Source organism: Rhopalosiphum padi, chromosome 2, assembly GCF_020882245.1.
Source record: "Rhopalosiphum padi isolate XX-2018 chromosome 2, ASM2088224v1, whole genome shotgun sequence".
NCBI lineage: Eukaryota > Metazoa > Arthropoda > Insecta > Hemiptera > Aphididae > Rhopalosiphum > Rhopalosiphum padi.
The window spans coordinates 66,049,793-66,074,966 of record NC_083598.1 but is presented as its reverse complement, the minus strand read 5'-3'; the positions used below and the strand labels follow the sequence as shown (position 1 = coordinate 66,074,966).

General features: G+C 29.1%; 3 protein-coding genes across 4 annotated transcripts; 2 read left to right on the top strand and 1 right to left on the bottom strand.

Moving 5' to 3' along the window:
- The first annotated feature begins 11,612 nt into the window (after positions 1-11,612).
- Positions 11,613-13,426, top strand: LOC132923130 (uncharacterized). Of its 2 annotated transcripts, XM_060986966.1 has the most exons (5): positions 11,613-11,744; positions 12,341-12,480; positions 12,539-12,688; positions 12,750-12,930; positions 13,003-13,426. In XM_060986966.1, coding segments are annotated over exons 1-5 (804 nt in total). In that variant the 5' UTR covers positions 11,613-11,743; the 3' UTR covers positions 13,335-13,426. The 2 variants fall into 2 exon arrangements, with proteins under 2 accessions (XP_060842949.1, XP_060842948.1); XM_060986965.1 differs by lacking the exon at positions 11,613-11,744 and having other exon boundaries at positions 12,334-12,480.
- On the top strand, positions 11,703-12,258 carry LOC132923131 (large ribosomal subunit protein bL34m). Its single transcript, XM_060986967.1, has 2 exons — positions 11,703-11,841; positions 11,920-12,258. The coding sequence occupies exons 1-2, from the start codon at positions 11,807-11,809 to the stop codon at positions 12,152-12,154; spliced, it is 270 nt and encodes an 89-aa protein (XP_060842950.1). The 5' UTR covers positions 11,703-11,806; the 3' UTR covers positions 12,155-12,258.
- LOC132923132 (myoneurin-like) lies at positions 13,335-20,625 on the bottom strand. Its single transcript, XM_060986968.1, has 7 exons — positions 20,497-20,625; positions 20,234-20,368; positions 19,359-19,487; positions 19,063-19,209; positions 15,141-15,218; positions 14,944-15,070; positions 13,335-14,368 (listed from the first exon to the last, which is right to left on the bottom strand). Exons 1-7 carry the CDS (start codon positions 20,623-20,625, stop codon positions 13,659-13,661), a joined length of 1,455 nt encoding a protein of 484 aa, XP_060842951.1. The 3' UTR covers positions 13,335-13,658.
- Between the last annotated feature and the right edge of the window lie 4,549 nt (positions 20,626-25,174).

The following is a 25,174-nucleotide window of genomic DNA, read 5'->3' as shown; positions in this document are numbered from 1 at the left end:
GATTCTTTAAAAATGGGTTGAAACTATGAAAGGAGTGAGAAATTTGCACACTGATTTTAAAACTTGTTGGTATGATTTTAATTTATACCTATATTGATATTTACTATACAATTGGTAGTTAGTCCGGGGATCGAGATGAATATCTCCATAATTTTGAACCTAAATAATAGTAATCTCTATTCTTTATAGTATAATATAGTTATATCTCTACAGAAGCTTAACCATAATTCATAAGCAATAAAGACATACAATTAATATATTAATTACTAATATACTTAAACTTAATTATGTTTATTGTATAGTGTAAATAAATAATATAACTTATAAATTTGACACGATCGAGGTTGGGTACTTGATCACGAAATGCAGTCTCCTTAAAAACTATGTGTATCTATACTAGTATACTACATATAACTAGAAAAATTAAAAAGTTATAACAAGTTATTGAAACGATATCAAAACCGTAACAAAATAAATATATCTACACGAACGTGATCTACGAACAATGTGTATTATAGCATTTATAGCCATTATTATAGGAAAGTAAATAGAAATACTATATCTAGTTTAATACAATTAAATGAATTGAAGACAATTTCGTCTAGTATTTAGACTTTTATAAATTGACTCTATATTATTATATGTATGGCATTTATAGGACATGCCATCATCAATACTACAGGTTCGAGTTTGATTGTCCGATAATTTAATGGCATACACGTACAAACTAGGACTATAATAATATTGATGTATAATAATAATATCATATATATTATATATGATATACATTTTAACAAAACAGGTTTATTTGTATAGATATTGGGATATTAGTTACTAAGGTAGGTATTTAACTGACAAAACATAGACTACCGACATATTAAATCTATTCTATACATAGACTGCGATGCGTGATTGTAAATTTAAATTGTGTATTTCCCAAGTTAGAGGGTATCCACACTGGTGGACCTCCCTCCTCACGCCATTCATGTAAATACCTACCTTTTTCTTTGTTATCATATTTACTTATTGTATGTATATAAATTACAGATTGTAAATATTCTATTTTATCTAATAATAAAAAAAAAAAAAAAAAAAATTGTGTATTTATATGTATCATGATTCATGAACTAAGGTCTTCTTAGTTCATGATATGTATACATTTATATCGATGATATCCACTATGAACATAATATCCACATTATATGAGTGATAATGCTAAGTAGATTTTTTTACAGTAAAAAAGAGGGATATAGAGCTACATTATTTCCCATTTTTGACCGTGAAATATAATTGACATCCATAATTCACTTTATATCATACATTTATACAATAAGATTATGAAAACAGGCAAAATATCTAACACCAGATACTATTTAAATTGATCTATACACTATACATTAAGTTAACGTGCCAACTTTAAATGATTTTAATCCAATATCAACAACCATGCGCGCCGCGAGGGGGGTGCAAGCGTATACCTACTTGCACGATGCACCCCCCTGATAAAATTCCTGGCGGCGCCTATGTCAACAACATAATTATAATTCGTTAAAAAAAAACCCCGATATGATTAGATACATCTATAGACTATAAGCCACCAAGTAAAGATGGTTACGAGATGTTTTTTCTGATTTCGATAAAACCATGATAATGGTCCATAATTCTTGTCATAAATAAGTTTTTAATTTTCCTTATGTTTCCATAGGTTTTTAATTTTTCAATAATATTAAATGTATAACCAAATAAATTTTTAAAATTTTACTGAGGTTTTGATGTAACATACCGTATTTTGTTATTATTAACATTGATTTTAGAATATATATACATTGAATGAATATTAATTTACAATGGATATACATTCTAAAATCAATGATAGTATATATATATAATATATGTACATATATATTATTGTTATTAGTATCTATTCTGACATTAATTTATAGAAGACGTCGTATCCACGTGTGTTATACTGTTGTATCGTCTTACTAACGTACAACATTGCTAATTTGCGTTCACCAGAATCAATTCATAGATTTTTATTGATATTTTTATTTTAATGCGAGTTATAGCTATATAAAATATTCATAATTCGCTTTACAGTTAATTATAATATCAATAAAATCCTATGAAGTGTCATTGATAGTATTCTTACCTTTAAGTTTGATAAGTAAATTTACTCTAATATTAAGGCTAACAGCATAAAATAAATTCTGTTGAACGCAAATTGTGTAAATGTTAACAAAACGTAGGTAGACAAAAATACGGGTACAACGCCCTTCTTATTGTATTAAAAATTAGAAAAAATAGCCACAGAATTATTTACCAAGTAAGAAAAAGTAATTGTAAACACGCCAATGATCAATGACGTGGCGTGGAATCGAAGGGGTCTTCACTCTTCAGTGGTGTAGGCAATCAATAAAAATTATACATGCATCTTTTGCACAGCGCATGAATCTATGCACCGAAACTAATTATAATAATATTATTTTTTCTTGTTTACTACACTCACAAGTGGTAAAATTAACATACTTATCATAATCATCACTTAACATAAAAGAATTAGAAATACAATTAACATTTAAATAATTGATTATAATCACTAAATATAAAGAATATCGATTATTGAATAATAATAGTTTGAACTTGGAAGTTGATGAGTGGCGGTGGTCGATGACAGTTCCAGTGTTAATTAGCGTAATAGAGTAAGATATAAAATTATATCGATTAAAACCACGATAGACCGTATAACACATTTGATATATTATATGTCAGTATCATCATTCACCATCCCTTATGGCTTATAATATGCTTATATTATTATAATGCAATTACTTTTATACTATAAGCTGTAATAATATAAAAAATGCAAAAAGGAATTAGAATCACTTACACACGAATATTAATTTTATAATTCTATAAATTCTTTTTATAATATTTATAGAAAATATATTGTTGTTTCATGTTTCAATGTTCGTGTACTAGTGATTTGGGGGAAATTTTACCGAGTATTCTCGGCTTGTACCTCCGACTACGGAAACGCCCGAAAACATTGATATTATTTTTAGATTACCAACAAATAACAATCATATATAAAAACATTAAAAACTACAGTATAATATCACCAAAAAAATGTAATAATACCTATTTAATTTTACATTATATTATAGAATTTGATCATGGCTTAAATTAAATTTAAATTTGATCATATTTTTAAAATATACCCATAACGTTTTACAACTGAAATTTTAAGCCCCGAATATATACTGCTTATTTATATGCACGCCCCTGCCAATGGTATTGATGTACGTGTGGTATACAATACCAGTATCAATAATTTAAAAAATAGGAATACAGTTTCATAGATAATAAATAAATTATAATAATATATACCTAATATCTAGATTAGTGTTTACGCCTAGTTTACTTGACAAATTTGTATTACTAATGCCTGGTGGCTGCGGTAGCATTCAAATTAATTAATTAACTATATTGTAGTTCAATGAAATTCGATGAGCCAATCACGTTTGAAAGATCATTAACTGGATGTTGATTCATTAAATGTTTAGTAACCGTTTATTTGTTTATGCAACCCAGCATGCACTAGAAATATAGTAGAAATCCAATTATTCGTCAATATCTATTTCAATTTTCAATGTACTTACCTACTATTTAATGTAAATCTAGGATGCTCTCCCATGCATCCCCCCTCCTGAATCATTGGTAGTTCCCCCGAACAAAACCATTTCCCCCCAGACAAAACTTAAAAGTAAACAAATTAAACAATAACATTCAATGCAAATCAATAAATGTACAAATTGATTTTATAATATTATTCTATAACAAAACAATAGATATATTATAATATAATGATATGAAGAAAAAATCAATTTCGACTTACCTAATACATAATAATATTATAATATATGATATATATTTTTATGTAAATTTTTAACAAGTAGTACATGAGTTATACTATGTCATACAGTGAAGCGATTATCTACTTTTCCTCTTTTTTTTACTTAGTTATTATTTAGAGATTTATATAAAGCACAACATTTTGCTCATGGTATTCTATATTTTACTATAATTTTTACTGACATGCCATTCATTCCTAGTTATATAAATTATTATAATGTCATCATTAATCATTATGTATTATATTTATTTCCAAAAACTAATCGATTTAAAATTTAAAAAACGTCAATGTTTCATATTGTAAAATAATCAAAACCTAAAAAAATATAACATTTAGACTCCAAACTCTAATATTGTTGTATATAGCCGGTTAAGAGAACTCAATTGCATATGCCTTACGCATCTCACTGATGACTATAATATTTAGTTCGGACTTTATATTTATACACGTCCCTTATGGACTATAGAAAATAAAAAATTGAAAAGGCTTAGCTTTCCAGATATTTGTTAAAAAAACGAAAGAGTTTATTGGTGAGATATGTACAAACCGAGCGACAATATACAGATCTATAGGAACAACAGACGTCAGCGGCACCGAACCCGCGGAATATCTACCATATGCAGGTACGACCAACAATCAGCTGTGAGACACCATAGGCGATATTGTTGTAGAGTAAGCCTTTTTTTTGCTTCAACTGCTTCAAGTCAGTACCGGCGGCGTAGTTGCAGCACCTGCAGTATCTGCCAATACAAATTCAATTCAAAGCATAAAATCTCCGCTAGGCCCATCATGCTGTTTCGATCTACGCCGTCCGTTGGTCGCAGTCTTTATCTATATTCTATACCACTGACGATTGCAATGGCGCCTGATGGCCTATACTAGGAGTTAGAATCGTGCTGTAGGGGGGCCTAGGGGGCATTCGCTGCGGATGCATGGTGGTTTAAAGGGGCGCCAACAATTTTTTTTATAATATTTTAAACTATATAAATAAAATATATGAGAAAGATTATTTTTTTACAATTATATTGGACCATTATAAATTTTTTTCTGAACAAATTTTCGACTATTGTCGAGTTATAACAATTAGTCAACCGCAACATTTTATTCTTGTATTATTTGGCTTTATAATAAATTATCGTATTAACATCGATTTTGAAGATTTCATTGAAGAATTTGCTTCAAAAGTCCAGGAATTAAGTTTTAAACTAAGTACCTATATATTATGATACACTCTACACTCTTATGATACGTTTGTAAATATATATATATATATATATTAATATGTATAATATAATATAATTTGTGATATGTATTAGTTTTTAATTATTGTATACCTAACTATTTTGTTTAATAATTACTATTGCAATAAACTTTAGTTTTTTGTCTAATCAATGTTCAAAATACGTTGAAAAAAAAATTTAATTAAATAGGAATGAAATGCATAATGATAAATAAAATAGAGACGAATATTTCTAATTTTTCCCTGGGCACCGAATCTTAACGGAACGGCTCTGCCAGAAGTCACCAACTAACTTCTATGGAGGTCCGTTTTAAAACTTACCAAACTGACCGCGGTCCCAAGTTTTAATGATTTTTACACACATTAATAATTAATACATTTTTTTTATAATTAGTATTTATATTTATTGATTTATTCATGTATTTACCAAATTATAATATAGCTAACATAATACTATAATAGGTATACACTTATAGTTTTATAAAAATTTTAAAATCTACTCCGTGGATAAGGGTTCGTAAAAAAAGTGTTCACGATCCGCATCCAGACGCATAGGTCCTATACTATATCCACCATATATATTTTATAGATATCTTCATATATATCTTTCATCCATTTCACAATCTCGTATCCTATTATTGTGTTTGTTTTTATTTACACGAGAAAAATTTGTTTTTCTTATTGTCGAGTATACATAAAAATCAATTTTTATAAAACTAACGACATAAAAAAATCGTTGAAATATTTTCAAAAACCACATATTGAATGAGAAATTAAAAAGAAGTGGCAGCAAAATATAGGTTTAATAATTAAAACTATCGTGGAAAACATTATCGTTAAGAGAAAACTCGTAAGACTTTGTGAAAACCCACGTTTAAAAGATTCAATCAGATCAGATATACCATAGAGGTAGCAACATAAGAAAGGGAATAGAGACTGATAGAGTGATAGTGTTGCGCCGCGACCGCTCCTACGAGGTCGGCGGTTATCTGCCGCGACTTGCGAGGTGTTGCCGGTGTTGGAATAAAGGTTTACCCACCGGTTGGTATAACAATAATATAATCATTTTAAAGCGCTATGCGCACAAAGTTAAAATAAATAATAAACAGATTGACATATTATACAATAGTATAATAATAATTATTAAATAAGAGACGGCCGAAATATACAAAATGTATAATAATAATTTACCTAGCAAAAAATGCTCCATCCGTAAGAGGGAGCTTACGATGTAAAAAAAAAAAAAAAAAAAACCGTTACCGATTACCCAATACGACTGCGCGATTGTGACACGACGGTAGACGGTTGCGGTAGAATGCGGCTGGGCTGTTACCGCGGTCCTCCACGCCGGCAATGCGACAGCGACTTGAGATGACGCGCCTATAGTGACAATCACGTCTAGGGCGTAGGCGGCACACGCGAATATGCGTCGTCGGTAGTTTGCGTGAGTGAGGTAACCAAGTAACGCTGTTTTTTCTTCACAGCACGCTATTGTTCACGTAACCGTGGTGACGGACCACGGACACTCGAACCGCGCGGTTTGTACGACTTGTCGTCGGCGACAAACATGTCGTTCGAACACGGGGTGTCGAACTAACAAAAACAGCGATCGCGCTGTACTATCACGAATGACGCGAAAAACGAAATCGTTCGTCGAGATTCGACACAGGCACTCAAAACTGTCGCGTAAAAATGGCGGCACACCAGTGGTGCAGGTGCAACCTCACGACGACGGCGGACGTGCGAAAGGGCTCCGCAATAAGTCCGAACGCCGGAAAAGAACAAGCGATGACGAGCAACCGATCAGTCGAGTCGGCCGTGACGGAGCGGCGGCGTTGATAACTTCGCGAACTTTCGTCCTACAGTCGCACCATCTTAGGAGAGGAGGCGGCGGTTGAACCGATGGCTGGAAACGTATCCGCGTTCGAACAGACAGAAAGGAATTGGCAAGATGGTTTCAATGACAGAAACACCTAAATGAAAAATTCATATAATACACTCGCATATTGCACTGAAATAAATTGTCTTTAGTCAAGTGTTATAAGACAAAATGTCTACAATAAATTGTACAACTGACAGTGTCAGTGACAAATATCTACTACGTATATTTATTATGTATAGTGTATATACGCTATATTATAATAGTCTTTGCTCGTACTATTCTTGTACTAATGACGCACGACCATGATGATAATAATAATAACACATAATATACTTATAATTGTGGTGGTCTTGTTGGAAAATTTTTATAATGAAATAAAAAAATTGTAAATTTGTATAGAGGTAAAAGAGAAAAAGCTTACGAGTTTCCGCTGCGTACCATTTTACGTACTTAATTCATAGAGTACAATTAAAATAATAATGTACAATATATTTTATAGTTTTATAAAAAGTCGACGTCATTGCCTAAAATGTTAAAAGTATAAAACGAACTTTTATATTATAGATACACACATCATTAACCCGGCTTAAAAAATCTAAAATCTAAAGTATTTTCGAATAAAATATTACAATTTATACCTACGAATACGCATTTCATATAGTATAGTAAAGACAGTATAGTTATATCAATAGTCTTCGGAAAACCAAAACGGTGCAAAATCCAAATGCTGACTGGCTGGCTACAGTATAACCATTGGTTATAAATACTATAGTAGTATAGTATAGTATAATATAGTATATACTATATTTGATCCATGATGGTATAACTGACTGCATGCTGATTATATATAACTTTGACTCGATGACTCGGAAACATGAAAGTTATTAGATTGCGCTAAAGAAAGCTACTCGATGTCGTCCTGCAAGTAATCTCGCAACACGTTCTCCGAACGCGGCTGTAGACGGGCCACGTGCAAGACGCTCGTCCAGATCAGCGTCTTTAAAAACGCGTTTTGAACGACTTCGGCATGATGGTTAGCGGTACAGCTGTACAGGCGCAGGCGGAGGGCAGTATCGATAAAGGTTATGGTGATATATTTGTGTTGGAGATGGTACAAGGTGAGTTGCATGAAAAAAAATGTCATTAATGTTGAAATGTAACAGCTGTTTCCGGGTACGATGTAGATGTGCGACATCGGCAGCGACCGGATACAGACGTCAGACATGAGTATATGACCGGCAAACCGAGTATTAGAAAAATTTATTCACTAGTCAAATTTATATTTATGTTATTTTTCATAAATTGTAGGCAACAACTTTTTACTATATGAATGACGAATGATACTGCACGCTCTTTGTTTGTGTGAACCCGTGGTTACCATTTTTCTAAATTTTATTATTCTTATCATCTAAGTTATATTATGATGGGCTTTGTTATTATTATTGTTGAGCCATAAGGTTCTTGTATTATTCTTATTATATTTATTTGTGAATAATATTTGTTAGCCTATTACCATAATGTTGTACGGCAACAATGCAATAAACTCCTATCTTTAATACATCATATTATGAGGCTACATCCTATATTATATAATAGGTATAATTGATATATATATATATATTATAGATAATAGATAAACACACATTTCATTCGAATAACGCTTTATTATTGATCAGGTTAATTCGAACACTACTGATGATTGAGTTCAGGACTGCTCACACTCACTGTAATTACATTGCAAATAATGTATTATTTATAATGCAGTGCTATATCATACCGTAGTCACTACCCAGTACCCACACACACAAGCATGCAGATTTTCTGTCAACAAATATTCACAAAGTAATAAATGTATATAGCTATGCAATATGCATACAATGTAAGTAGTGCAAATGCAATTATGTTATTCAGTACCTAATATAATTGTTATATTTATTTTATTTTATTTTTTAGTAAGCTACCTGCCCACAGTGCCCATCAACGATTCGTAATAAACATTTGGTTGTCAGCTTCCCGACGTAAATGTCTTGTGTTTCACCGACACCCAGACACTGTTGAGTAATGGACCATGGTTTCTATCATTATCTTACAACATTATCGTTACACTTGTTGAATCTAAAATCATGCACGATCGTGTATATTGTTTACCTATATAAAAATTAAATTTGCGGTATGTATTTTATGAGTATTATTTTATATATATTAGTTAAATATGTATTCAAATGTATACAATTCTGAAATTTCGTATGCCGTACTGGACACGGCGAAAGTTCGAGGCACAACGGCAACGGCAACCGGAACAGAAACTACGGCAGTACCGTCCAACCTGTACCGCTATTACCGCCGAAACGTTTACTCGGACAGTCGGACAGTAAAGCTTAGGTATACGTTGTGACCATTATCAACTACTACACGATAGTTAATAGTTCAATACAGCAATCTGACAATCCCAAAGCACACATTTTCAAAATACTCGAACTGCCGGCGCAGAGATAATAAATTGTCTTTAATTGCTTCTCCTCGTCTACGGTTTCGCTTTCAGACCATGTACGTCAATGTGTTATTCGCTTAGTATTTACGTTTTTGTTGACCGCACTACAATCGATGACTGTAGTTATAAGATTGCGGCAATCGTAATATTGTGTATTGGTTATTGTTATAAAGCTTATTAATACTTATCGTTGGTTATTGTTTGTGACCATTAGCGCAACCAGGTATAAAATATTAGGGGGCTGCAGACCTACAAATAAATACAAATACTTAATTTAATTTACCTACTTTCATGCTTTCCAAAAAAACTAGGAAGATCATCTGTATTGTTTTCATTTCAATAGTAACAACTGTACAAATACGAATACTTTTTTTGGTATATTAAAAATAATAAGTTTTTTTGCCCATTTTTAATCACCAAAATAAAACTAAAATATTGGACGGTAACCACTGTCGCTGCCGCATGCCCGCATAATATTTATTAGATAAAAATATTTTTGTTAAATTATATGTATATTACAAAATAAACTTTAATATTTTATATATATACAATTTACTTTTGAATAATGATATTACAATAATTCTCTTCGTTATATTGCATAGGATGTATCTCACATTCTCATTATCTTATGCTTAAATTATTATTAAATATTAAATAATCAAATAAATGTGGGGGGTTAAAATATATTTTGAGGGGACCAAGCCCTCCCCCCCTAGTTGCGCCAATGTTTGTGACTAGAATATTTTAAAAAATAATCAATCAAATTGTCATTGTTTAAAATATCGTAAATAGCGTAATTATATTTCTTTATACTTACAATATCAATATAATATTATATACTTAATGCTATAAATTATCATGATTCATAAATTTTAAAGAATGTTTATATTAATATCTTACACTTATAAGATTAAACTGATAAATAATTCACCTGCCCTATTTTTATCATAGATTTCGACTAGATACCTAATCAAAGATAATTTTAATCATCCACATATGCCTATTGTAATAACGAAACCATTAACCAACTATAGTGTAACACTACAACTATAGTTTGTAATTTTTTAAGTAGATAATGATAATTTAATAATTTAATATATTAATATAAAGTAATAATTATTAATTTTTCAGTTCCAAATTTAGTAAAAAAAAGTTTGAAAGGTTAAAATTTGTATTATTAAAAAAACATATTGAAGTCTCATTTTGCACAAAGAAACGTAAACATAAATAATAATTATAACGATAATTATCTCACAACAAATAATAATATAATATAATACTAAGAATGTAATGTACCTACAAAAAATATATTGCAACAAGAATTTATATATCAAGGAAAAGTATAATAATAATAAAACGTCAAACAACAATATACATAAATAAAAGAATAAAAAAATCAATAAATTAATCAAAACAAAAAATAATAATACACAAATATTATAATACATGCCAACAAACATATTGATTATACTGTATTAATATAGTATTAATACCAAATAAAATAAATAATTATTATTATTATACAAAAATATAAAAGATTCCAAAAAACTATAGTTATACAAAGGTAGATTGATAGATATACCTAATATGAATACATAAAATTATATTAATAAATCAAAAATGTTATAAAAAGACATGAGTAGTGGGTACACGTACACGTGAAAATAAAGAATACCAAATATTATAAATTGAACATGAAATAGTTTTAAAAAAAAGGGGGCAGACCCTTGATTTAATTATATGTAGTGTTTGATGCCAATCGTCAACGTAATAGTGGACGTTTTAAATTTATGTGCTTTACAAATGTTTTAAATCATTATTATTATATCGGAATAATTATTAATTATTTATATACATTGGTAAAAACTAACTATTATAACATTTATAATTAATAAAGTATTAAATATAATAAATAATAAATATCATAAAACGATAAAACAATGTATAATTTAAAATAAGTTATTAATTTAATTCTATAAATATTATATAGCGCTATCTCGGTTATGAACTTGGTACTATTGTATACCTCAATACGAGATTATGTAGATTTTTTTTTTATCTACATCGTGCTCAATACATAATTTTAGATAGTACTATCTTTAATCGTGGTTAATCATACAAAATTTCTATTCACGACTTCACGAGTATGTCTGAGGTTGAGTGAGGTTCATCGTAGGAACCGGTTCAATTTTTTCAATTTAAATCAGCTAAACAAGTAAGCTATATTCAGATTATAACTCATCAATTTCCCATATATCCTTTTGAAAATCATTCAGAATGGTTTTAGGACAAATTCTACGTAGCACTTTCCAGTAAGTTATTGAAAAAATATCTTAACTTGATTCATAACACCCATTAATAATTTTTGTCATGATAATTATTTATTTTAGAAAAGTTGTTGGAATTACTTCTCATGGGTCTACACCAACTAATTTTTTAACACCTTCAGCATTAAACTCTTGGTCTATTGACTTTGTTCGCACTAAAACACGCCATCATTTTCCTCGGCCTAATGAAGCAAAACGTATTAAAAAACATGGTTGGTGGACAAGGATGGCAACAAAAGAGGGACGCAAAGTACTGCAGCGCAGAATACTCAAAGGGCGATATGTCCTCAGTCATTGATTTTATTTTTTTACTAATGTTAAAATAATTTACAGTTAGTTTTTGGAAATTTTGTGCTCATCGTGTTTTATAGACTAAAATAAAAAAAAAAGAATAATAACCAATTGCTCGTAGAGTTATTTATTTTTTACTTGAAATATCTGGTATGTTGTAATGTGCCTTTATTATTTATCATTTTTATGTTAGTGATATTGAAATCTTTTGGATGTAAGCCGAAGTGCATGATACGCTGTTTTAGTGAAGCAATTGAAGTTAATAAAATTAAACGAAAACATAGTCGGAATGTCAACTATTATGTGCCTTTACTTTCAGAAGCAAGACGAGAGGTAATTTTATTAAACCATATTTTTCTACTATTCCCTCTAATTAGATAACCGTTTTTAGTCTATTAAAAAAATTGTTTCTATACAAATGTCTGGTCAATATTTGAGTTGTACCACTATACTTCGAGATGGTAATATTCTTAAAGATTGGAAGATGCTTTACATGCCAGAAGAGATGAACAGATTTCATTTAGATGATGTCTATAATTCTGTAAGCAATATTTTATATATTCATATTATTACTACCTATTATATAAATTGTATATACTCAGGTTGCTGCACTCATGAAAGATTTACCTGAAAGTGATATTTACCTAATTGAGAACTATGTGAAAATGCCAAACAATGTGAATGTTGCTGGTGCCAATTTATTTTATGTTAAACTACAGACACTTGCTATGCTAATTGCTCTTATCAACAGCAGCCAAACTATAAATACTTCAGATAATACTCGTAAATATTTACCAATATATTAATATATTGTTCTAAAACAATATTACACAAATTTTTTTTAAATATTTTTAGAAGAATCCATGAACAAAGTAGTACTAATGAAAGCACGTTTACACGCCAGGCTATTTCGAATTATTGTTGGTACAGAAATCATTTCATCACAAGATATAACAGAATTGATGCTAAAAGGCGTCTTTCCCGAATATATTACTCCTGTTGTTCCTGCTATTGATGCTATTTTAACTTATAGATCGGTTAAAGAACCAATTATAAGAGAACTTATGTCTAATGGTCTTATGCTAGCAATGACTTTTGTAGATCTGATATTGAATTCAAATCCAAAAAGTATACAAGCACTTAATGAAAGTTCTAAAAGAAAATTAAAAACCACAAAAAAATTATAATTTTAATTTATGTTAGTGATAATTTAATGTAAATAAAACACATTTGACTAGAAATTTTATTTTTAAATAAACAATGATCTTATAAAAAAATATGTCTACATTTTTAGTTTCTTCAGTGTATAAGATAAATAAATTATGTACATATGAAAGATATTAAAATTAATCGAATTGGTAGTGTAATAATTAATATATGATAAAAAGAATATTAATGCTAATTGCTAGGTAAAGTAAAAATAAGAATATTAATAAATGTACATTATTAAAAACATATAATATTATTTGTAATCAATAATTTGATTATCTAAAATATTGAGTTATTTAAATTTAAAACAAATTTAGTTTGAAATTGTTCGTAGTGTAATCATCTCCATGTTTTTTTTTTATGTGACGATTTAAATCGTTTTTCTGTTGATATTTGTTATTGCATATTAAGCAGTTATAAGGCTTTTCCCCTGTATGTACTCTCATGTGTATACGAACCTTTTCTGGCCGACTAAACTTACGCAAACAGACTTCGCAGATGTATTTTTTTTCATAGTGTACAACTTCATGCTGGCGTAATGTTGACAAACATTTAAACGCAGAATCACAGTTCATACAGCGATAAGGCCTTTCCCCGGTATGTTGACGCTGATGAACACTCAACTGAGATTTATTTGGCAATTGCTTACCACATGTCTCACATATTAAACATGTAAAATGAATACGTTCATGGATTTGTCTTGATGCTTCATGAATAAAAGTCTTATTACAATATCGACAGCTATAACATTTAGATTTATCAGTTTGATTGTAGATAAGTGCCCATTCTCTGGAATGTTTTATGTCATGTGTTTTAATGTGGAGTACAAGATTTGCCAAACTGGTGAAGCTGATGGTACATAAGTCGCATGGATAATATGGGAGTTGAGCATAAAAATGTAATTTTACATGGTTTTCAAATTCCAATAAATTTGAACAGCGACGAAAACAATGATGACAATCTAGATCTTTTAAGTTATGGTTCAGCAAAATATGGCGTCTCAATTCTGTACCTATATTTATATAATAAAAACAAATAATTTTACAAAGGTTATATACTTATATTATGATCTATATATAAATATATATATACACATTACATAAATGTAATGCTGTTTGTTGGTACCTAAGTGCACAACTTGAAAACGAATGAACCTATTGGGATAAATTTTTTTTACATAATCTTCGAAATAGTGGGATTAAGATTTTTACGAAAAGAAAAATTGGGAAAATTATCCAGAAAATTGAAAAAAACAGTGCTTTTTACGATGCGATTTTTGTACGAACTAGCGACCATAGCGCGTGACGCGTGTATTTACTGATATTTGGCGTACACGCAGAGTAGGTACTTATGACAATAATAGATATTCTGAACCACTCTCAAAACAACGTTTTACAGATCAGCTATTATATCCTAAAATGGTACTGCTTAATTTACTGAACTGAGACCATAGCAGCTATAGCGTGATCCTGTGGGCAATCTAAGTCCAAATAGGCTGTGGCTGTTATAGCCCCAATGCCCCCAATTCAACAAATCTGACCAACCTTATCATAACGAACTCTTATTAAAATTATTATACCTACTCACCACAAGTAAAATTAAGTGTACAACGTAAACATTGTATTTGATTTGTACTTCTAAAGGTATTTTGGGTTGTATGAACAATATTTTTAACATCGCAGTCCCTCAAAATATTACTAAGGTCATTTGTTTCCTAAAAATACATATTATAGTTAGTTAAATGATACATATATACATCATACATTAATAATTAATAGTCTCACTTGAATTATTACTTCATCAATGTCAAATTTTATATCATCTTGAAAGGTTTCAGAAATGTCTAACGAGGCATTATCAATCTATACATACATAATATGTGTCACAACAAAAATAATTATTAGGTAATATTATATTATAGGTAGTATATATACCATTACCAACCGCTTATATAATAATATTAAAAACTATTATTTTTATTTTTCAATAACCTTACAATAAATATTTAAGTTGTATAGAAATAATTATAACTATCTATTTATAAACTATACAATAATTTTAACAATGGCTTCATTTTTGGAGAGGAGGTCAGTGGCGCAACTAGGGGGGGGGGGGGCAAAAAGGTCTTTAGCACCCCTTTTTTTAAACCTAACTATTATTATTTTAGTGAAATACCATCAATTGGTAAACTGTCAACAGTTAAGCACCCCATATTAGTGGTCTAGTTGATGGTCTAGCCCATGGAGGAGATGACGTGGCAATGTGGGTGTTTGGCGTTTGCCCATATCTAATCTTATAATTTGTAGGAAATATAATGTCTTAGGCATGTCAATGTAATGCGCTGGAAAATTATTTTTATAAATTACATTGATGATTAATAGGTACTTCGTACTTAATAGTTGCAATATTTAAATTCACGGACGTGTATCTATTTAAGATTTGACATATTGACGTGTACTAAGTAAATATTAAATAGTGTGTCGATACTCGATAGTAATGTTTGAGTTGTGTGAAGGAACATATACAGTCGAGTCACGATAACTCGAAAAACTTGACAACTCGATTTTTTTTTTATTCCCCTAGAAATATAAATTATATACCTATAGGCTATAAGTTAATATAAATTTGAGTTAAATATCTCGAAGCGAATCTTTATCTCCCTTCAACTTCGAGTTATCGTGACAACTGTATATCTTAAATTTGTAATTTGTAAATACATACTTATTCTGAAAATTGTAGGTATCTACAGATTGTGTTTGTAATACTTTGTATATTATATCAAATAATGAAAAAAATGTCAACATTTTAAAACTTATAAAAACACATCTCACTAGCATGTCATCGTCTTACAAAGTTACAAATTCCAATGCATAACATATCAAATTTACGTACAGTAGTTCTCATTTACCTCGATAGTTTTAATATTAGAGTGAATTCACCTTTTATTAATCTTAAAGGTAAATAAAACATATTTTTGTGTTTGTTGGAAGCAGTAGCATATTTTAAATCAGGACTCCTAGACCTAAGGTAAATTCAAGTTAGGGAGCACAGAACGTATATTAGTATTACATATTTACATAATATACAATTGTATATTGTACATAAATAAGACAGAATATATTAATTTTTTTATTTAAATGATATTTATGTTAAAAATAATTTGATCATTTAAAATATGAAAAAAATTCTATTGCATCAAAATCTCTCTATCATCCTATTTAATAATTTAATTTCTATGTTTAAGGGGCTCCATCTACTATAAGTCTTAGGGCCTATGGCCACCAAGATTCATGCTACGCCACTAGTTTAAAGTAATTTTAAAATATTTTAATTTTGGAGTTATAAATTATAAATTCTTAAGCGAGTAAAATATTTCTTATACACCACAGAAATGTTGTAACCTTTAAGTTTATTGATTGCTAAGTTCGGTTGTCATATAGTATGCGGTCTACCGGTGAATTTACGAATATAGTATGCGGTCTACTGCAAATAACTAAATTAAAAATTATATCATAATATTAAAGTATAATTATTGTAGCAGTAATAGTAAAAAATTAATAATTAAAAATTAGTTTGTCAAAAAAATTCATCCAGTCACATACGGTGTTGGACGATCTCCCAGTTAATGTCATAATTGTTTTATTGGATAAACCTTGAGTCCAGTAGAACACCAGTTCTAACTGTTGACTGAGGCTTAGTCCACTATTTAGACGACCATTTTTGTCAATAAAAGTCCAAAAAGCATTATCTTTCCTATAATAGTATACACAATTATGATTAAATAAGCCAAATGAATATAAGAAAATAATTTTCTTAGGTACCTTAAGCTTTGTGTTGTTTGACATCCCTTTCTCTTACAACGTAAAATTTTCCTTTCCTTACCTCTCTCCTTGCGTAGGTATAAATTCATACCACTTCCACACTTAATACATTCGGCATTTTCATTATTTGCCACAAGATTTTTTCTAATTAAAAATTGTGTCGCGCAATAAATGACGTACTGAGCTATTGAGCCCATACTTTTACAAAATGTCGAAGTATTGTTATCTGTGTATAAGGCAATAAAGATAAAGTATTGACCAAAGAAAAAGATTAAAGTTTATCTATTAAAAATAAACTTAAGCCTATGTAAAAACCGCAGGTAGACCGCATCTTACAGTGGCTGGTAGAACGCGTATTATATGACAGTCGCTAAGTTCACTGTCACATTAAAACTAACTAGGCTTAATGTAAATTTGTCATGTTACGCACTTGAAAGACGGAGACAACACTTATGAGTGAGACCGTGAGACATCCTTTTAAGTTAGGGCGGGACACTTTTCGGCCATTCTGGAATGACCGTTTTCGGCCAGTAGGTACACTATTTTGGTCACCAATGAAATATTCTTCACGTTTTTTTTGTTAAACTACCAATTTAATATTTATATATTAAATTAAGTAAAAAATATAAAAACAAAAGTTATATTATAATTATCAATTTATACAAAAAGCATAAAATTATAGATATATTTTAAATAAAAATATTATGGATAATCCGACATCTATACGCTAATGGTCGAGAAAAGCGATAAAAGTAATAACTACTAATTAGGTGTATAGAATATCTATGTAGAAGATTGTTTTGTCGAAGATTTAATGTCAATATGTCCTGATGATAATAAATTTAAATCATACTGTAATTATTTAACAGACACTTTTATTAGTGAAGAAAGCATATTTCCTCCTACTATTTGGGTATCAGGCTCTTCTGACTTTACTAGAACCACAAATGCATGCGAGTCTATTATCATTCATATTTTAACCAGACTCCGCTCCAATTATGTATTGGTTGAATATAATAAATTAAATTAAAATAGAATTATAATATGTAAAAATACGAAGTGCGGATATTCCAACATTATCAAAAAAAAAAAGTTTGAAGTCGTCAGGATAAAAACCATACCAGTATAACAAAATATGAGAGAGGAGAAATAACACGAATGGAATTAATTAAAAATATTTTCTATAATTATAAAAAAAATTAAATATCCTTATAATTTTATGTTTTTTGTTACTTGATATAAATTTAAATTATTAATATTATATGATTATTATATATTAAATTGGTAGTTTAATATAAAAAAACCGTGAAGAATATTTCATTGGTGACCAAACCAGTGTATTGACCGAAAACGGACATACCAGAATGGCTGAAAAGGGAAAGGTTCATTTTGGCCGAAAACGGTGCCGCCCTTAAGTTAAGAGATGTAGGTACCCTATAATTGAAGAGTAAGGTATACAACGATTACAGTGCATACTAATTATAACTAATATTTTGAATATTTATAAAAAATGTATACACCATATACGTGAAAAATGTTAATTTTATAAGTATACAGTTAATGATGGACAATACGAGTACTGTATTTTTCTTTTTTAAATTATATGACCCACCACACATTTTGACCGTTCCAAAACCATACAAGATACAATGTAAACATAAATATAATTGATTTGTAAATGGATCGCCTACTGAAAATAATAACGATAGATAAAAATAGATTTATAATATTCACTTATATGAATAATTTGTTTAAGCAACAATAGACATACGTATTGATTAATTAATGCAGCGAGAAAATTTTTAAAAATATGATGTTACCTACTAAAAACAGTATTTACAAATATATTCCCATAATCTTAACTTATGATATAATAACTTCTTACATTCATAGTATCCCGTGGTATATTTCCAACCACCATCGACATTAGTTTTGTAGTGTTATGACAAAACTCAAATATGGGGTATACATCTTCTACTTGATTGATACAATTTTGACAAATTTTTAATGATAGTTGATCAACAGGAGACACCTAAAAATAAATATGCAATTATATCACATAAAGACGAAAATACTAGAAACAAGATATCGATTTTTTAAACAAAATTAACATATAGATATTATGCCAAAAAAGTTTGTCAAAATTAATATATTATTAATATATAACATGAAAAAAATTACTTTCAGCGTTAAAAACGAGTTCATCTTATCAGCTAAGCTCACTGAATTTTCATCAAGTTGATTATAAATATACAATAATCCAGGATTTCCACAAATACGACAAAGTTGCAACATCCTTTCTTGAAAGTTCTGCTTATACAAAAAATGGAATTAAAAATACATTAAATATTTCTTATTTTTGTTATTAATATTTTATATTTATATTATATTGATGAATATAGTATAAAAAATCATTAAAATAGTAAAATATGAATCTACTTAACATTTTTATTATAGTTAAGTACCCTAAGCAGTAAGCCATAAGGCCTAACTAAGAAATTATAACTACGAAGTCTTCTTAATTTTATATACCTATTTTTTTAAGTGTATAATTTTTGTATAAAAACTACTTATAGTTATTAGGATGTATTCAATTAGCTTATATGTTACTTAATACTTATATTCTATATCAATCACCTATGTTTATGATATATGATTCATAACAATCATAACCATAATAAATTAGTAGGTATATAGTATAATAGATACTAAATACGTAAGCGTAGCTGAATGTAAGTAGGTACTATATACTATGTTGGACACTGGACAGATCTTTGGAAATGTGTACTACACGTGTATACTTATATTATAGTACTGTGCACCGAACAGACATTTATATTTTTATAAAACAAATTTAGAATCACACACAAATTATTCCTTTAACCAATAACGGCCCAATCATAAGTACCTATCTAACTTTACGGCGCTACGTCATGCCTACATATAACGTATCTATATACTTATCAGTGTACGTAAGTATCTAGACTCCTAGTATATAACATATATTTTACTATAATATTAAATTATTAACCACACCAATTTGGCTAATTTCTTACGCTATCTTTTTTTTCTAGGAGTTTGATCATCAACTCATTGGTATGAATAGCTATTCCCACGATCTGATTCAATGTATTAATTTGATTGACACAAGCATTACATGCCATTATTGAAAGACGGTCGTTAAGTGCTATCTTCAATCCAAATAAAAATTTATTATCATTATTATTGTTATTTAAATATTTTATAATAAGTATAATATCAAAATAATTAAAAAAAAATAAAAACAATATATCTTATATAAATAAGAGTAGGTACGTACATTTATTGGCAACAGTGTGTTTATCTTTTCTGATAAATCCATTGACTGTCCTAATGATCCAAATATATTTATGGAGCCAACGTCACCACATATTCGACAAAGTTTTCGAATTTTATCATTGGATGACATCTATAAATTCAATAATTTCAGAATTATTTATTTACTTATACATTTCCCTAGGTCATTATATAAAAAAATATATTTAATTTTAATTATTTTTATCTTAATCATGTTTTTTATTTTTCACTGTTTTGAATGATGGCATACATTTTTTTATTTCATAACCTGAAGAAAAATATTTTTCTAAGTATTTCATTATAATATATTATAAGTAGAGTGTGAATTTCTATGCAATTCCATATTTTGTTACTTTTCACATTTTTGGATTGTCAGAAATCTTTACAAATCATAATAGTTTGAAGTAACAAGCGAATTTTTTTTTTACATATTTAATGGTTATCGCATATTTTTGCATATTTTTACGAAATTCAAAATGTATCGCATATTATTGTATTAATGTATTTACAAGTAATTATATTTTTTCGAGTAAAAACATTAAAAAATTAATGGTTATTTCCAAAAGTTACTTTAATTGATAATGGGAAGAAAATATTCTTAAAAACACCAAGTCTAATCTCTATTTTTAAAAAGAAAATGAATTATATCCTTTTACCACCCGTTCCAGTTCTTACTAGGTGGGGGACATGATATTCTTGCATCGTTATATTACGCAGATCATTTTAACAAATATAAAAAAGTTATCGAGAGATTGACAAAGGATGATGCGCAAAGTATTAAAAAAGTTCTAGATATAATTGAAGATGGTACTAACTTTTGTCAATGAATTAACATTTATATCCACTAATTTGCAATTTTTAGTAATAGCATTGATAGCAATAAAGAAGCTATTAACTCAAAATATGATATTTTAATAATTTATGAAATAAAAGAAAAAAATTCAAACTATTCCTGGATCGAAGGGGGCAACACTTCAAACAAAATTACAAGATCTTTCTAATAAAAATAAAGGCCTGGTAATTCAACGAGAATCGAATTTAGTACTAATAGGCGAAAACGTTAAACTTGATGATATTTATCAAGACCAAACAATACTTAGTTATTGCTTTAGTGCCGGATTAACCTTCACGGCGCCCTGATGAAGCACGCTCAGTGTTTACAACCCCCTTTTTTTAAATACTATCCAAGGATCGTAGTTTAAATAGGCTAACATCAATGAGTAATGGATAATCGGGTATAGTCGAGGGGGGAGTGAAAAATAGTAATGGTTCAATTTTTTTTAAATAAAAATAAAATAACATAACTAATTTGCCGCCCTAGGTTCGAGCCTCACGAGCAAATTAAGTACCTACATCTTAATATCTTATCGAAATAAATAAATAAATTAGTATTTGGTAACTAAAATTTAAATTATTATGGAAATCTACATGAAATCTACATCTCGTTGTGTTATTTTCAATTATCGTTTACTAGTTTAATCATTTTATATTAAATATAATATTAGGTACCTCAATACTATCTATGTATAGTATATATGATTATATGAGTACAGTGGCGTAGCCAGGATTTCTACAAGGGGGAGGTGCCAAAAAACAAAAAAATTAAATAAATAACATTCAAATAACAGTGTTTTTAATTTTTCAAATATTTTAAACAGTATTTTTATTTTGTCCAATCTAATGTTTGTACCCTTATTCTTAGAGATCTCTTTATAAAAGCTAGTAAAATGTATTTTTCGATATCTTCAAAGTAAAAATCATCTTTATTTATATTAGCAAGAGCTAAGCCATTTAATCTTTCTCCAGTCATAGTTGCTCTTAAATACGTTTAAAATGTTAATAAGGATAAAAAGGTTATAATGTTATAGGTATCTATAGATTATTAATTATAATCTTTTCAACGACTCGTCACACCTTAAATCGCATACAAGTATATGATCTAACATCTAAGCATCACACAATATCAGCATATGATATTATACAGCTAGCATGTGACACGCTTATCAATCCACGGTGTTTTAATAAACAATAAATAAATTTTTTTTTAATTTAAACTCCAAACCGGTACATAGCCAAAATTAATTAATTTACGATTATTTGTTTTTATTATATAATATATGATACGGCCAATGAGGTGGGGGACATGATCCCTGTGCTCCCTTGGCTACGCCACTGCATGAGTACAAAATTTATTCATTTGCTGGGTTGTTTCCTTGTAATCATTTTCTTCTATGCTGTTGCTATAATTTTTAGACTAAAATATTTTAATGTTTGGTAAATCATATAACTACCTATTCAAACGTTTATATCTAGATATATCCTAATATATTTTGAATTCGCTGGATGCCCGAATATCATTTTGTTTCCAAGTACTCAAGTGACATCTTGACCTTGACGTATTAATTTTGAACCCCAAATTATATTAATACAAAACAAATCAATATTTATTTTTGAAGGTGATATATTTTTATATAAATTTCCTAAACCGGGGGTCAAAATATTTTACATTTTTCATAGTATTCAGGCATCCGGATCTGGATGCCCCTCAAATATCTGCTGTCCGGGGCAAGTGCCCTAAGACACTCCGTCAAATCTAGTCTTGGCCTCGGTTAAATCTTAAATGCTCGCCTAAACTTTAAATAATGATAGGTATTTCTTAAAAAAAAAATTATTTATTGATTATTCAACATTTGATTTTAATGCATTCGACAAATATTCTGGTTATTGTAGTTATAAAATTAAAAATATAATTTGGTGTTAAAAATTGAAATCTACTACGATAAAAAAAATTAAGAGGTACCGTACCTATAAATACTATAGTACCTACATGGACAAAATAAAATTATTGTAAGAATGCAGTGTAAAATGCCTAAATCCGTACAAAAACTGTATTAAAAAATGAGTGTAGCCGGTTAAGTGAAACAACCCGAATCCCGTGAGCATAAGTTATATTACAAACAATCAACGTATAGTGCCGCAGTAACCAATTTACTACGAAAACGTAATAAATTATTACATCCATGATGGAAACGCGTACCTATATAATTTAACAATTACATAACCCGATCAAAAACGGAATATACTTACGGTCGTCTTCGAAAAAATGTTGCCAAAAGTTCTAAATTATTTATTACAATTTTAGTGTCGTTTCCGCCGAATTATAATGCAGCTGAACGTCGTTAGCGAATTATTGTCGACGGAAAATTACAAACCGTTCATCCAATATCTGCGTAATGTTTATGAATGATTTTCTTCAACTGTTCAGTCATAAAAGTCAAAAAAATAAATAAACTGTCTACCGACGGTGGACGGCAGGAAAGTCATGAAAAGACACTTCCCATGGGGTATGGGCAAATGCTAAATATTAAATAAATTTGTAAGTCAGCAATATTTTACATTTTGGATCAGTTGTGACACACATGCCGCATGGAATAAAAAAGTTATTTAACCATGGCATTTATGAAATTGGATGATCGATGGCTGTCATGTCTACCGATGGAATCACGCGACAGCAACTTAATACTTGAAATACTTCTACCAACGATTCAGTATGACCACTTACTAATACTGCAACGAGATAGTCATTTCGTATATTCTGTGATAAAATTATCTTAACTTTAGCTAATAGGCAATAGCTATAGACAGTAAGTTGTTGGTACAAACTTTTTAAGACGTTTTAATTATTATTATTACCGTAATACCTACTGTATATTCGTATATTGTAATACTATATCCATTGATAATAAAGAATTATTATCTATGAGTATATTGTATATCAGTAATTGCATAATGCATAAATAATTGTATAATATAATGATATTATATTAAATTACCCATGATTTATACGGTTAACGCAGCCGGGCGGCAGACGCATTACATGATAGACGATTTACCGTTTCCGAGGCAGTGTGTGGCGTGTCCGCGCTATTTGCAATATTAATATCATATAGTGTGTACATTACCCGTGATTTAGGCAGCTGAACTGTCCTAATTAGCAGTTCACCAGTTTCTAACTTACCACTTTCCTGTTATGGCATACAGATAGAATTTTAAAGACAACACTCGTTTTCACCGTGTCCATTATCTATCGTTTGATCTAAGTTACCCAGTAAATGTAAATTTGTTAAACTTAAATGTTTGAATAACATAAAATTTAAAGCATACGGCACATCCGTAAACCAATATCCCCACACAGTTATGTCTTTTATATTTCTATCACGAAATCGTGCCGTGGAAAGTGATATTTTGTCAGTGTCAAAAAATATACGTAAGACATATTTTGTATTTTATAATAATTGGTCGATAACATAATTCAATTTACTATAAATAGCAAACAATTTCTGCTTTTGAATATTAATTGCATAATATAACAAAATCACAAAAGTAATTTTAAAACATGATAATTACTAAGTTATCTAAACTATTATCATATAATACCTACATAATCAAATTACTAACATAATACCTAAAATAGCTTTAGGATGGGTGTTGGTTAAATTAAAATATAAAATATAAATACATATACCTATATAATAATTTAATATTATATAATATATATATTTGTATAGCAGTATAGCTTTAATTTTATTTATTTACTCAATTATAAAAAACAAAAATTATTTAGTTTATATTTTCAGGGCAGCTAAGCTGATCTCTTTGAT

Coding starts and splice junctions, on each gene's coding strand:
- LOC132923131 (XM_060986967.1), top strand. CDS start 11,807: ATGGTTTTAGGACAAATTCTACGTAGCACTTTCCA. Junction 11,842..11,919: donor ATTCTACGTAGCACTTTCCA/GTAAGTTATTGA, acceptor TATTTATTTTAG/AAAAGTTGTTGGAATTACTT.
- LOC132923130 (XM_060986965.1), top strand. CDS start 12,334: ATGTTAGTGATATTGAAATCTTTTGGATGTAAGCCGAAGTGCATGATA. Junction 12,481..12,538: donor TTTCAGAAGCAAGACGAGAG/GTAATTTTATTA, acceptor AACCGTTTTTAG/TCTATTAAAAAAATTGTTTC. Junction 12,931..13,002: donor AAATACTTCAGATAATACTC/GTAAATATTTAC, acceptor AAATATTTTTAG/AAGAATCCATGAACAAAGTA.
- LOC132923132 (XM_060986968.1), bottom strand. CDS start 20,625: ATGTCATCCAATGATAAAATTCGAAAACTTTGTCGAATATGTGGTGAC. Junction 19,210..19,358: donor ACTCGTTTTTAACGCTGAAA/GTAATTTTTTTC, acceptor ATTTATTTTTAG/GTGTCTCCTGTTGATCAACT. Junction 15,219..19,062: donor TACCACGGGATACTATGAAT/GTAAGAAGTTAT, acceptor ATGTATGTATAG/ATTGATAATGCCTCGTTAGA.